This window comes from Anticarsia gemmatalis, chromosome 20 (assembly GCF_050436995.1).
Source record: "Anticarsia gemmatalis isolate Benzon Research Colony breed Stoneville strain chromosome 20, ilAntGemm2 primary, whole genome shotgun sequence".
Lineage (NCBI taxonomy): Eukaryota > Metazoa > Arthropoda > Insecta > Lepidoptera > Erebidae > Anticarsia > Anticarsia gemmatalis.
Window position 1 is genome coordinate 7,147,597 of NC_134764.1, and position 15,164 is coordinate 7,162,760.

Genomic DNA, 15,164 nt, shown 5'->3' on the forward strand with positions numbered 1-15,164 from the left:
ACCCGCCGATGGGCGGGCTGATATCATAATACAGCGGAATCTGGGTAATGTCGTTAATTTTCAGCTAGGCAGTGAATGGGTTAACTACTGCGCCATGGAGCACGTGCAATAAAGTGCGATCGCTTTGGGGCAGTGTGAGTTGGTACCTCTATAATATTAGGTATTTCAAACTTACTTACCTTTTTTTTTCTCTGATGAAGGGTTAGAAGATTCTAAATAAAGGTTTACAATGAAACCAATCTACCTGATCAAAGATAATTAATTTATTACTCTTAAAAATATCAAAATAGTTTACAACTAAAAGTGATATTCGAAATCAATAGATAAATACAAAATTAACTTACATACAATGATGGTCTGATTTTGAATATTAAAATATAATTTATATACGTTTTTTTGGTAAATAAATTATGTATCAAAAATGTGTAATATGGTCTATTTTACACAACAACAACGTTTTGTCAACCACTACAATAGTGTCTAGATACATTTTTCTAAATGTTTTGTTCAATAAATATATCAATATCTAAATCTAAAATTTCATTTAAAAATACGCATGAATTTCATACAATTTATAAGCAAATTAACTGAATGTCTTACAAATTAGTATCTTGCTTACAATTTCTAAAACTACCGCGCGCCATATTGTTGAATTTAAAATTGGAATTCTTCGATACAGCGACGAATGAAAAAGCTATTCTTTTTTTTAAATTCAAATCCAGTTTGAACCACTGTTATTCTCGTCGCTATCACCGATACCATAATAGCTAGTTTACTTGTAAAAAATATCTATGAATTTTCTCTGTAGTTAGAATGAGAGAGCTGTTATTCTGTTGCTCGCGATTTCACGAGGAACACAACTTATATTAAAGGAACTATAGTCATACTCGCAAAATCGCTTGCAAAGCAATAGCAGTGACCATAGTCGAACCAGAGAGCATTCCATAGACATTTTCAACAGTATTTTTTACTTGTGGCGCGTTAATTTCGTAATAAATCTGTACTAATACAACAACTAGCGATGATAATGAATGTTTTTTTTGCGTTTAGTACGCGTGGTTAGCAACGAAAAGGCCGGCGTCGGCTCCCGCACCTGTCACGGATCCCGCTACGTATTTGCCCTGGGAAGCCTGGCCGTTAGCCTGGAAAGAAAGAAATATAATTAAGTTACAGTTGAAAATATAATACTTATTTTAGCTGCAAAAATAATATATTTAGATACAGTAATATAAGACTCTTGTAACAGTATTACATAAAATTCAAAAACGTTAATTCCAACTTATATCGCCTCACTGTATTACCAACACGAAAAATACTTTTCTCAGATAAAAACCGTCAAAAAAAAACATAAATCATAATACATTCGTTCAAATTTCAAGGCCAATTCAAGTCATAGATATCTGTTTTTAACAGAATTTATCATAAAAAACGCATGTTTACACAATTCCTCACTACTTTATCAGCACATAAACAACTTTTTATCTCAATGAAATGCACTTTTTGTACATATTTGAGCAATGCCATCTTTTGGTTATTAAAGACAACTTTACAATAACAACAATAGCAGTTATAACGCCTTACGAAAAGCGAGACTAATTACGTAGTACTACTACCAAGCGCCTGCCAAATTTTTGTATAGAACTGCCAAATGCCTTATATGGTTACAGCAGTCTTTCTTGTTTACAAAATAAAATTCAATCATACAATTTCTACAGGGGTTAGATCGTTTTACTACATAGGAATTTGGGTATTATATTGCTTGAATAGAAAAAGGTGTCCTATTGAGCGCCTTGCGTAAGTAAGTTAAATGTTAAAATATTACACTGGCCGTATAGAAGAAACTTTTGGTACTTTATTATAACAGGTTCTCCTACTGAGCGCCTTATGTAAATGTTAGTGTCAAAATAAGTGAAAGATTTTTGGAAAACGAATTGCTGTCTGATTTTAAGAAGGAACTTTTAGTTTCTTATAACACATTTTGCGTTAAGTGTCAGGGTTATTATTAAGTTAGTATCAATTATATCAAAGTATTTTGTTTAGTAAGGTTGGTCGGCAGAGAGTCCCCTATGGTCAACGCTGTTCAGGCTGCCGGAAAGACTTGAACATGACTAAATGAGTAATTAGACTCAGGGATAGGGAGTCTAAAGATTAACATCTCGTTATAATGTGACTTTGTTAAGGTTTTAAATCATCAATTTGAACATCGTGATCAAAATCATGTGAAGACTTTTCAATATTTTCTTTTAATAGATCAATTTGTAATAATGTTGTTAGAATTTTAATAGGTACCTACCGGTTATAAGAATTGGGGAGGTTCCAAGTTTTTTTTGTTACATAGCATTTACAGGTAAAGCTTATTTCCGTAACATTAGCACACGTCACACACGTCGTGCCTGTTCGTGTACGCTTGTAATGATCACCAAATTACGAACGAAAATATTCTTTATATGTAAATGCTCTTTTACAAACCTACTGTCAGCAAGAGATAGACACTACACAAGATATGGATGAGCATATGTGCAACTAAGGCTTCCCTTTCTGCTATGTTGAATTGATTGGGTACATAAGTCACGCATACTGTTGGTTGCGTATTACATAAAAGTATCTACCGCGCACGTCAGTCAGTTTCGCTCAGCGCTCATACATACGTAAGACCGACTTACATCATCGACATCAGCGTAGAAAAGAAGTAAGCCTAAACTACTTATCTATCTCTTACTGTCGATAAGCTATCAATACTCATGGTTAGTCTACAACTAAAACTAAAGGTATGTTACTAATACACTTAGGGTATGTAAGAAATACAATTACATACTAAGGGTGAAAAAAACACAAAAAGCATACAGAAACAAGTATTTATTTCAACATTTTTTGTCAAGCACACACAACAAGCGGGTTAAGGTGTATATTAGGATATATTCAAGCTGTTTAATGTTTAAGTACATGCAGACTAAACTACTGTATCAGTCGTATAATTATTGTAAACATTCAGTCAAAAAGGTTAGTGTAAAAATATTTTACTAATAATGATACAACTGGTAGTCTTAGGATCAGAAAAAATGTCGGTTATTCCATGATTTTGTTCTTTATTTGTCAATAAAATAACAATTAAAACTTAAGAATTAATAATAAAAAATAACATACTGATAAAATAAATGCTTTTACGAATCACGCGTCGAGATAGAAATTTGTGATAAATAATTTGATGACAATCTCAAAAAACAATTTAAAATATAAAATTCGAAAAGAAAAAAACAAAATTCGTGATTGTGATTTTTAAAATACATCCAAACAGTATCTATATCCATCCATCCATTTAAAAAAAAAACAAGGCAGTAGAATCTATAGGAGTTATATAAGACTCCTATGATTAAAACGATGGATAGATAGCTTATAGGTACCGGTAGTGAAGAACTCTAGTAAGCATGCGACTTAACAAAGTTAGACTTGCTCGCAGCAAGGGAAGGAATGGATCCTGCCACGTAGTTGCCAACGCAAGCCAGACTGTTAGCCTGTGACGTCATAATTGGCAAACGAGTGACATTCCAGAATAGTTTTCAAATTTAGAATCAGCCGGACACGTGATTGGTGCATAGTGGAGCCACGTGATTGGATGCGCCGGAGTTGATGCAATGTTGAATTTGGTTGAGGAAAAAATTGTCGGATTAGTATTTTATTTCCATTTGGTTTCATGTGTAGCTAGAATTTTTTTTCATAGTCGAATAGGCACAGACATAGTTTAGGGTAGACACAGTGTAAGCCCAAAGTATGGTATGAATTCTCTTGCAAAATAAGCGAATTTAGTTATAGTCAAAAGAATTTAAGTCATATTATAAGGAGTCTCGTATTAACTAACTAAATCGCGTGGATTTAATTTGGATTTTTTGTCATTAGTTTATTTTTAGCCATTCGTTTTTTTCACTAAACACATATTTTTTTACTCCTTACTTGTGTATCAGTATTTTTTGTGCCATAGTTTATTAAATAAGGATTGAAATGGATTATCTAGCTACACATGAAAATGAGTAATAACTGGTAAAACAACACAACATGGTAAATATGAACACATAAGACAACACATATACATGCAAACAACTAAATAACTAAATAGTGTGCAGTAAAACTACTATCAAATCCTGTAAAAGGTTCTGTGGGTTAGTCACACGTGTTGACATTATATTTAGTTTAACTTACCTTTTATTTTAATACGAACAAGCTGGTATAGAATTATATGCCCTACTACATTTATACATTCGTCAACTTTTATTATTCATATTTAAGACTATCTTTTCGAGAGGGGATCGAATCCTTTTTATACCTAATCAAACTACATTATAGACACACTTTCTTTTTCCTTTCACTCATACTTATGTCTCATAAAAGTCTCTAATGCAACAGTTTGCCATACAGATCGGCCGGATCCAGCTTCACTTCTTTTCAGAGTTAGGAAAAACTAGAACTTCAATTTCCACACCCGAAAAAATCTCTCAAAACGCCCTAACAAAAGTGACGTCACTACTTTTTGCCTAGTCCGGGATTTGAACCCGAAAATGACAGCATAGCAATCGAATTCACGACAGAAGCAATTTCTTTAGCATTAGGTTTTTGACTTATTCCGGAGGCGAGCCGGAGACACTGTCGACGCGCCGGAACGGAGCAAATTTGAACAAACTTCTTCCACCGGCAAATCTGTAAAACTTTGAACAATCACCTTAGCCCTCTTGATGAGCTCCTGCTGTCCGGCGACCACGTTCTCGGGCTTGCCGGCCCAGGCGCGCAGCACGGAGGCCTGCAGCGCGCGCCCGTAGCTGAACGTGAGCGCCCACGGCCGCTTCATGTCCACCGTGTTGATGGCGTTCAGGTTCACTGACGCCTCCTCCTCCGACTGCCCGCCGGACAGGAATGTTACGCCTGGGGAATAGAGGTGATGTAAATTTTTTTTTTTTTTTTTTTAGCTTAGATTATCAACATTAAAAGTTAGGGAAACTAAGTCTGAGGCTGTTTCAGAAAAAATACTTTGTATTCTGCCTAGACTGAATCGAAAGTGTAGACTTTGATATTTCGCCAACATTACTTCAATTAGTATTCGCCAGTATTGCTGCGTGTGAAAGCATTATTCATAAGACTTCTCTACGTGCCTCGTAAATCTTTAATGTTTTACTAGGGCATTAGTCTTACAATTTTACTAGACAAACAAAATCAAATGTCTATTATCTGTATGCCTCAATATCTATCAATATCATTGTGTTATGTAGTCATTAGAACTGTTGTCTTACCGGGAACGGCAGCGGGCACAGTCCTGAGCAGAGCGGTGACGGTGGCGCGGCCGATGTCCATGGGAGTGTAGGTCTTCTTGCAGGACTGACCAGCAGTCACCTGTAAAAGAAAATAAATAGTACATGGAATTGAATAAGATAATGCAATGCAAACAAACAGTAAATTTCAGTGAGAAGAGAACTTAAATGGTAGATTAATATTCTTACAATTCAAAAGAGTACTAGGATAACAGAAAACGAAGGCGTTATGTAGACTTACCATGTTGGGCTTCAGGAGGGTACCCTCAAGGAATACGTGGTGGTCATTAAGTGCCTTGTAGACGGCGGCCAAGACGGTCTCGGTGACCTTCTGGGCGCGGTCAAGGTCGTGCTCACCTGAAAACATAATAAGCAGAATTTTAGAGTTTACATCATAAATACTATGAGGACGTAGAAGTTTTATTTTCGAACAATGCACTCATTTATACCCGTTGAACCAGTAATTAGTTAATTCTGCTAAGGCTTTTCCATCGATTTGTTCCATAAGATTTGCAGGTAGATGTTTAAATTATATTATTATTCTCCGTTACTAAAAGGAATCTTCTATTTTACTGCAAGCGACGGTGTACTAGGAACACATACACATCAAAGAGGTCACTAACTGTTTTGTCGAACTCGGAAAGTGGAAACGTTGCGGGTTAAAACGATCGCATCCTTTTCTCTAGGTACCAGGAGTACATAAGTATAAAAGAGTAAACTTACCATCGGGCAACACCTCGGGCTCAACAATAGGCACGATGCGCTGGCTCTGGCAGATGGAGGCATAGCGGGCCAAGACGGTGGCGTTCTCAGTGATGGCCTGGTATGAAGGAGTGAAGCGGCCGATCTTCAGCACGCAACGCCACTTGGCGAAGTGGCAGCCGTCCTTCTTGTACTGGGCGCAACGCTGGGCGAGGTCGTCAAGACCTGGCAAAATGGAAAATAATTGATTAATGCTGTTACTTTTCGTATCCCCTAATCCCTTTTGCGAAGAGACCCTTACTCTGCAGAGGGACAGTTAAAAGGGTTTTGTATTTCTTATAGTCTTGATAGGTACAATTTTTCCCGGTATAATAAGTAGCCTACTAAAAATTAAAATTCAAGCAATGTATAAGTTCATTATCATCATTGCTAAAAGTCATTGACATAATAATAAAACTTCTAATCCGCTTGGCTACAGCTGTAATAATAACTGTTTTTGAAAACACAAATTATATAATCCTTATTTCGTAGTTCAAAAAAAATCATAGCAACTAGCAATTCAGTAACCTGCTTGTATTTAACTAAGATTATACAATTTCTAAATGCAAACTCCAATAAAGAATGACCTTTGGCAGTGGTCTTTAATCGTCAAAACGACCTGACAATATCAGTCAGTACAGATTGTTTCATTGCGTAATGGTACATCTATAATTACTGTAGTTCATAGATAAGATATTGGTACCCGTCACGTTTGAAGGAGCTAGGGGTCAGTTAGATAGGTACGAGGTCACAGTATCTGTCGGCTGATGCCACGCCTATGTTCGTCATATTTTAAAGTCTACATTGATATGACATCGAGTATGTTTTATGTAAAGTGGTTTCAACTAGTTGCTGTTGATTTTAATTAAATGAAGACGTGTTCAAAACAAGACTATTTGGGCTCTTTATTGGCTAAATATGTTTTGAAAAATCAAGTGCAAAGTTTGATCCGTCATAATTTCGGGGAGCTTGATTGTCCTTAACCATGTTCCTTCGCCCGTTATAGCAATGTAATTTGGAGGTGTGATAGCATTGTAGAGTAAAGGAATAAAAGGCCAGGCCTTGAGGAAAATATTCGCAAAAAATTACATACATACATGCTTATCAATCAATTCTACACGATTATGCTAAATTCCCTTTATTTTCTCAACAAATAATCCATATTCAACAACTCCGTAGTATGTGAGTACATTGTCGTTATCCGTTTAAATCCCCCTGTTCACGATAACGGCATAAATACCACTTGTGAAGCGGCGTGAGACGTTTGAGAAAATAACTATCTATAACAGCTGTGTATATACCGATAATAATACGGCCACTTCTACAAACGAAAACATTGAAAAAACTTAAGATAAAAAAATATCTACCTATTACAGTCAAAAATGCACTTATAAAAGAAAGTCAAGGGTGATATTTCAAGTCCTTAAAGTTTATCTTTGTGGTATGATTACGATATCGTTTGTTTGGACGCGACAATCTACGAAACATTTCAACCAATTTGAACAGGTATCTTCTATATGAAAGAATTTTTGAAGACATGACGTGACATGACAAGACATGAAGAAATTTTTAGTAGACCATAAAAGACGCTTTTCTTTTCGAGAAACACAAAAAAACACAAATGAATATAAAAAAATCTCGAGATCTTTATCCACATATCAATAAGTACCAGGAACGCATAAATACAAAGAAGTGACGACTAATCACATGCATTGGAAAAGGTTATCTTTTACTTTTTTCCTTTTAGTTTCAAATAATCAGTAGGTACTAGAAGCGCAGTTATAAGAAAAGATTATTATCACTATAGCACTTACCCTGTGTGGTGCACTCGTCCTCAGATCCGAACAACGGTACGACACCCTTGTCGACCTTGATGCCGGGGATGATGCCGCGCTTCTCCAGGAGGGAGACCAGGGGGCTGCCGTCATCGGCCTTCTGGTACAAGGTCTCGTGGAACAAGATCACACCGGAGATGTTCTCTGATAGAGCCTGGAGACAATGAGAAGGTGGTTAAAAATATAGAAGAATATTATATGATGCCCAAGTAGCAATAATATCTATACTAATCTATACTAATATTATAAAGCTAAAGAGTTTGTTTGTTTGTTTGTTTGAACGCGCTAATCACAGGAACTACGGGTCCGATTTGAAACATTCTTTCAGTGTTAGATAGCCGAAGATGATCGAGGAAGGTTATAGGCTATATATCATCACGCTACGACCAATAGGAGCAGAGCAGCAGTAAAAATGTTACAAAAACGGGGAAAATTTTGACCCATTCTCTCATATGTGACGCAAGCGAAGTTGCGCGGGTCAGCTAGTTAAGAATAAATTGTAAAGATGAGCAAGTTATGAGTTTCTTGCCATTCTTAATATACCTTCCTACTCAGTTTTTCTAAGCTATTACTATTTGAGTAAACTCAAACTCCCTTTACCTTTACTAAAGGGAGTAAAGCATTATTACTTTAACCATTAAATGAAGAAGAAACTATATGTGTGTCATTTCCAAAGCTACGATCCGAATTATAGAACACAGGAAATCTACATTACTTAATTTATTGAAGTTAATTATCTTATTGTAGGTACTTGTAACGTATATTAACACTGGGAGTAATCTATTTATCAATATTAACTAGTATTCTTATCACAAGTCGTCTATCGCTACAGATTAGTCTTGCTATCTATTAGCGACACGTATTAGAATCCATTAGCGACTAATAATACCGCGTGAATTGAACGCCACGTGAGATCTTTACATAGTTATACAAGGTATAAAATATACCAGAATAGACAGATATTTCATTTTCAATCAGACGCTTAGAAGATAGATTGGGCAGTTTCTTATATCCCGTAACTGATTAAAACCGGCCTCAATACATGGCTTCGATTAGGTCCTAGACTAGACAACAACTAATGAATCACAGCGAAACCTAAGAAAATCTAGAGAAATCCAATAACTACAAGCCCAGAGTCCGGTTTTCTGATCTAGACAGGTTTGCATCATATCCTACACCGTTAGGTACAGAAAATCTAAAATTACTGATAATTTCTAACGTATCGAAATTGATATATGTAAGTGGCTTGTTTTTGTCCATTTCTCTTAACTACGTCTACGTACAATTTCAAATGAGAATATTACACATTACTATCTTGTCCAAACAAATTAATAAATGAATGAACAATAGATCATTAGTACAGTCAACATCATTAGCTTCCACTAATAGATTCCATTTCACTCCAAGCAAGACTGTCAACAACATATTTGAACTCAGACTTAAAGGCTAATATGACGCAATCATTTTGACATGCCAGTAGTCAGGTACGCCGAAGCGTAGAAACAAACGTCATGTCCATTTCACAACCAATATCTGGATGACAGATTTGAGATTGCATCATTAGGTACCTAAAGAGTATCTACTCTTTAGTTATGTACATAAAAAAATGATTTGATTGCGGTAAAAGCAGAATGCCTATTACATACAAGTGCTATAGATTGATAAAATTGTTAACCTTTCATGTTTAAAACGAAATCAAACTTTGTACCTATACCTACAAAGGTAAGAATTTCAAAAGCATAGGTTAGTGTGTTCTTACATACATCAACTAAATATATTAGTTGGAAAATGTGAAATATGAACAATGCACTATTATTCATACGTTAGTTTTTGCAAAAGGTAAAGGTTAAGTCACCGTCTAAATGCCTAAATAGTCATGTTTAACAAGCTACAAACGTATTCACAATATTCGCATCTACCAGGTACGCTCTCTCCAAAATATTGACGCCACTGAAAACTTTCTAAACAGGTTTTCTGTAACTATTATCAGGAAATATCGATCGTGAGATAACGGGCTCATACTACAAGTTCTAATTGCAACTAAAAATGCACTAATTTATGATCAAAACAAGTTTACTACGCCCTAACTTGCCATACCACTTTCACTTGCATCATACCAGATGGAGCCCAGCGCCAACATTCCCACATTTTCCGCAGTTCAAAGTTACTAGACATCTGATCAATGACACTTTCAGAACATACTTAGGCAAAGGCATGTATAGATAGAGCCAGGAATGCCAAGTTCACGGCCAGCCAGACACATGAGCAGCCATCTTGAAAACAGTGACACTTTCACGTCGCGTGCAATTTATTTTCAATGGCTTATGATTTGTCGCGCGTGTGATTGTCAACAATGTCTAATTATAAACAATACTCATCACGTGAGTTTTAAATAAGTAAATAGTAAGTTTAATACGAGAGGATGAATGCAAAGATTACAGACAGAAGTTTAGCTTTATAAAATTCATATTTTTCGAAGGATACAGCGCATTACATGTTCCTAGCTCCGCCCAATTTTGTTTCGTATACGCGTGTGTACGTGCACGTATCACTTTAAGTGAAAACCATGCGCTTGACCTCTGTGAAGGACATAAACAATGCCAGTGATCTTGAAAGTAGGACAGATGTAAACGGAATTAGTATGAATATTGAATCTCATGAGGGTATAGGTAATATGTATCTCGATTAAATTCTTATCCATTAAAGTCTTCGTTAATTTTTAAGTTGTATAAGGCGGGAAAGCACGTAGAATACTTTTCAACCAGTTTCGACCAGCGGATTTAGTTTTTCGGTAAGATGACAATTCAATGATGACGACATAATAATAATCAGACATATTTAACAAAATCATTTTCGACGTTTCTGAGATAACCCCAAACAAACAAACTTTATCTTTTAAGTAGGTGTGTCTGGATTGCAAGTCAGCCTGATGAAATTTAGTTCCAGATCAGCATCTCAGATACGAACGTGCAATGTCAGGCTGACAAAAACGACACTTATCATATTTCTAACTGATTTTCTTCTAACATTAGAACTTGCTGTGTAAACGTGACGAAGAAAGGGAAAAACAATAGGTTTATCTTGAAAACATTGACTACCGGTGGTCGTGATTCACGTAAAGGAATAATGATGCAAGACAATAATGTACAAGGTGGAAGGTAAAGAAATCTGTAGAGATCGTAATTCGTAACAAGACAAGTTCTTTGGTGTCTGCTCACCCCAAAAAAGGGAAAAAGAATAGATTTTATGTTTGTATGTAGGTACCCACTAAGAAGCTAAGTATTTATGTAATGCATGCACAAGTGTAGTTAAATTATTAAGAGTTTAGCTATTGAGTTTTGAAATAGAATACAGGAATGTATTTTTTTAAATTCGATAGTGGTTTGACATTTTCGAAAAACACTTTCATGGCCAGTGGGCTTGTCTAGTCAGGAAACAAAAACCCGTTCTATTTTACATATATTATTCACTACGACGATACAGGTTTGGCGTGTTTTTTTAAATGCCACACCTCCAGATAGCGAAGCGGACGAGCCTCCACTCGAAAGATAACACGTTTTATAAAATAATGGTGACATTTTCAAATAATGATAATCGCTTGGCTGTTTTGTAATTGTATAGTTTGATAGTAATAAAACTAGACCTTTGGAATGTTTTTAAATCACTAATAATTATCTTTGGTGTTACAACACATATTGAACACTTTTGAACAGACATACCTACTAGTAGTACTAGTTCAACGGCTTTATTTTCAAAATAAGCCACGTCAAAGGCCTTCGGGCGGCTGGAACAACTTTGACACTAGGTTGACTACTAACGTAACCATACGATAAGAAGAAGATTTTCAAAATTCATATCCATTTATTACATTTCGTAATAAATTACCCAAAGCTAAAAGTGTTATAGGTACATGCAGAACCCTGTTCTTTTACATTCAACTTAATAAAAGTCTAACAGAACAAGAATATGAAGAAGAATTAACAGATCTTCCAGAATTGTTCTGCAAAGCGTATTGTGGTGGTAAAATGATGTAAAATAATGGTAGTAAAGGTATGGTACTTACAGGGTCAGAGCTGAACAGCAGCTGACGGTACTTGCGGCGGTTCTCTTCTGTGTTCTCCACTCCGATGTCCTGGAGACGTTTGCCCATGGTACCTGGACGAAGAACCTCAATGTGAACTACTAACTCTTTAGGACTTTTCAGGCAAAATGAAGCTGTGATGATTTAGATCTCATAAAAATGAGCTATCTTAGTTGTGGTACTGATTTCCAATTAGAATCAAGTTTGAACTGTAGTGCAAGTAATCTGGCCTTATATGGGGGTGTGTATATGTTGACATTGCAATGCTTGCTTTTAATTTATATCTCAAGAACATTTGTTGGAATAATTCTACATAGTGACTTTACAGAAAATAGTTCAAACAGTTTACAACTTTTATTCACTTTAATAGTAAAATTAACTGATAAAGACTAGACCAGCTTACAATTCTTAGCAACTGTAAGAGACAGCATCAATTTTTCTGAGCCATGACCAGTATCAACCCGAAGACAGCTATTCTGTTTCAAATAAATGTTTCAACAAATACCTATTTACTGAGTTTATTATGTAACAGAACTTACCAGTGGACTCATCAGCAGCGAGGATACCCTTGCCAGGAGCGACGATCGCCTGAGCGATCTTCTTGAGCTCCTCCTGCAGCTCGGGAGTTGGGTACTGGAAGTAGGTACTCATTGTGCCTGTAACAAACATTGTCTCATCAGTATTGACAATAGAATTTTCAGTATACTATTGGAAAATTTGCTAATGGGAAAAATTATGACACATAATTTCTGGAATATGTTACACAATACATTAATTAATAATATAAAATTCACGAGAGTTAATTTATAATTGAATGCTAGAGAACATTAAATTTTGCAGTTAAAAAATTATGAACTTTAGGTGCACTTAATACTAAACTTACTTGTTCTATTTACAGTATCAACTTTTATTATTCAGATACACTTCTGTTAAATAATAAATATTATTGTACCTACTGTAATATAAAGAATTTTGTAACATACCTACTGAATTGATAATTTCAGTTATAAATAAGATAAGGGGAGTAAAAAATATGGATGAAAATAACTATGTTTGAGATACTGATAGTGGAAAATAACATCTTGTTAATAATTCATTAAAGCTAGAGTAAAATTAATATTTTTTTAATAGTGGCAATCACATCTGAAATTTTGAAAAGTACCCAGTCTTAGGTACAATAGGTACTATTAAACCTCATTTTGAAGAACTACCGGGTCTATATCATTATCATCTTCTAACTAAAACTAGTTGACCAGGTATACTAAATAACGGTGTTTTATTTAGTAATATTAGTATTGGCAAAGCAAAATAACAAGATTATTTCAAGAACTCTTAACCTAATTCTGGAGTTTGAGCCTGAAATAACTATTTAAGAAACAAGATATTATGTAGAACTAATAAACTGATTAACAATACCAAAAGGCATCTTGGAACTGGAACAGAGAGGATTGGAACAGATTTTTGCGTATTTATCATCCTAGAATCTGATTCTATGATGATAAGCGCCCGCACTGATCGAAATCTTTTAAAATAAAAATATCTAGGGACTATAATTCTTCTCTACCTTTCGTTCCGAAGCCTGGCATCCATCCTGATTCCGGAGGTCCCTTTTTCTTTCCCTTCCCTTTGCCTTTAGCCCCCATTTCGATTTATTTATAAAAAAATGCACTTAAAAATATTTAACTTAAAAATAATATACTCGACATTATAAAATAATGTTCTATAAAAAACTCACCGTCATCAATGAATGCCTCACGTCAAACAAGTTTATTCTTTTGTTTTGAAATTAAATTAAGAAATTTCAAATCGCGAGTCCTGTCATTAATTTGACATGTGATTTATTTGTCATTTTTGCCCTTAGGAGAATAGGGATGGACACCAAATAAATACCTATCGACATCGACAAATAGCTATTTTTTAATTCGTATTTAAAATAAATTCTATGAATAAATAAGTTTCCATACTCAATTTACGTTATCTTAATTCCTACGCACTAATCTAAAGGACATTCATGAATGGCCAAAATATTATTCTCTAACAAATTAGTAATTAATATGGAACCATTTTTTTTTCAGTAGGTATATACATATACCCTACATATTGCCAGCTCTGTGCAAATATTTTTGTTCGTTATGTAGTACAACAATAGCCAAAGAAAATAGCTTCTGCTGTCTGAATCATTATTTTGTACGATAGTTTACTTAAAATTCACATTAAAAGCATTGCAGAGATTAACAATTTTAGCTAGTCTTTATTCATTAACTGCTTACACTTGCTAAATATTAAAGCTTAATAGTTGATTTGACTTTGCTCAGATTTCCCAAAGGTGACCTTGAAAGGTCACTGAAAAGAAAATACGCCTTTAACCCTTAAATAATATTTCATAAATCAATCACATACACTTAAAGTGTTAATAAGCTTCATAACGACAATTAAACGTACAATATTTAAAAAATATGAACTTGTTCAAACTGGTTACTGGAATAACATGTAAGACGAAACCAAAAACACACCATGTGATCAAAATATCCACATTTTGGAGAATAACTATTATTTTAACAAAACAAAATAAGGTAAATTTTTTTTGCAGTTTTGCAGGCTAAACTTACTTGTTTCATGGTTTCGTTAATGAGCAATGTCAATTAGCTGTTATGAAATTGTTGATTTATAATATTTCCAATAAGACATTTATAATTAATGGTTAGATAATAACAACTAGATTAAAAGTTAAATAACAAGCAGGAAATATTTTTTTATCACAGATATATCGCACTTCAACAAATAAGCGTAATAGAAAAATTAACCTCCGTAAAATACGAACCAAATCGTAAACGATACAGATTTTTAATCATTCTTGCATATTTAATATCAAGCTATAATTTAAAATTGTATTACAAAAATAATTTTATTTACTTACTTTTTATTTAATTTATCCGGTATAACACAGACACTCCCGAACTGCTACGTTGGTAGTACTGTCAAATAATAAGTCGCCGAGAGGACACACACTAAAGGTCATTTGAAGGTCTAATGATAGCGTAGCACGGCTTTACCTACATCGCAAAGCGCCATCTAGTTATTGAAGCAGAAATCTCTTACAAGTCCCGCTTCGCGCAGAATAAACTGAGTTAAACTTCCTAAGAGCTCTGTGACATCCAGGAGTAGTTCTACTGAAAAAAGCTAGATGGCGATTTATTAAACTTTGGTTAAAAA

General features: G+C 34.8%; 1 protein-coding gene across 6 annotated transcripts in view; it reads right to left on the reverse strand.

Annotated features, from left to right (window-relative positions):
- Positions 1-243: 243 nt before the first annotated feature.
- Positions 244-15,164, reverse strand: part of Ald1 (fructose-bisphosphate aldolase) — a 58,180-nt gene continuing 43,259 nt past the window's right edge. For 2 of the 6 annotated variants that reach the window (XM_076128132.1, XM_076128133.1), the window contains exons 2-9: positions 12,491-12,607; positions 11,934-12,025; positions 7,850-8,024; positions 6,018-6,221; positions 5,536-5,651; positions 5,277-5,376; positions 4,712-4,911; positions 244-1,142 (exon numbers count right to left, since the gene is read on the reverse strand). In XM_076128132.1, coding sequence (XP_075984247.1) covers positions 1,047-1,142; positions 4,712-4,911; positions 5,277-5,376; positions 5,536-5,651; positions 6,018-6,221; positions 7,850-8,024; positions 11,934-12,025; positions 12,491-12,602 — 1,095 coding nt within the window. In that variant the 5' untranslated portion in view covers positions 12,603-12,607 and the 3' untranslated portion in view covers positions 244-1,046. Of the gene's footprint in view, positions 1,143-2,841; positions 3,513-4,711; positions 4,912-5,276; positions 5,377-5,535; positions 5,652-6,017; positions 6,222-7,849; positions 8,025-11,933; positions 12,026-12,490; positions 12,608-13,515; positions 13,676-14,868; positions 15,023-15,164 lie in introns of those variants that run through there. The other 4 variants (XM_076128134.1, XM_076128131.1, XM_076128129.1 and 1 more) reach the window with 4 other exon arrangements.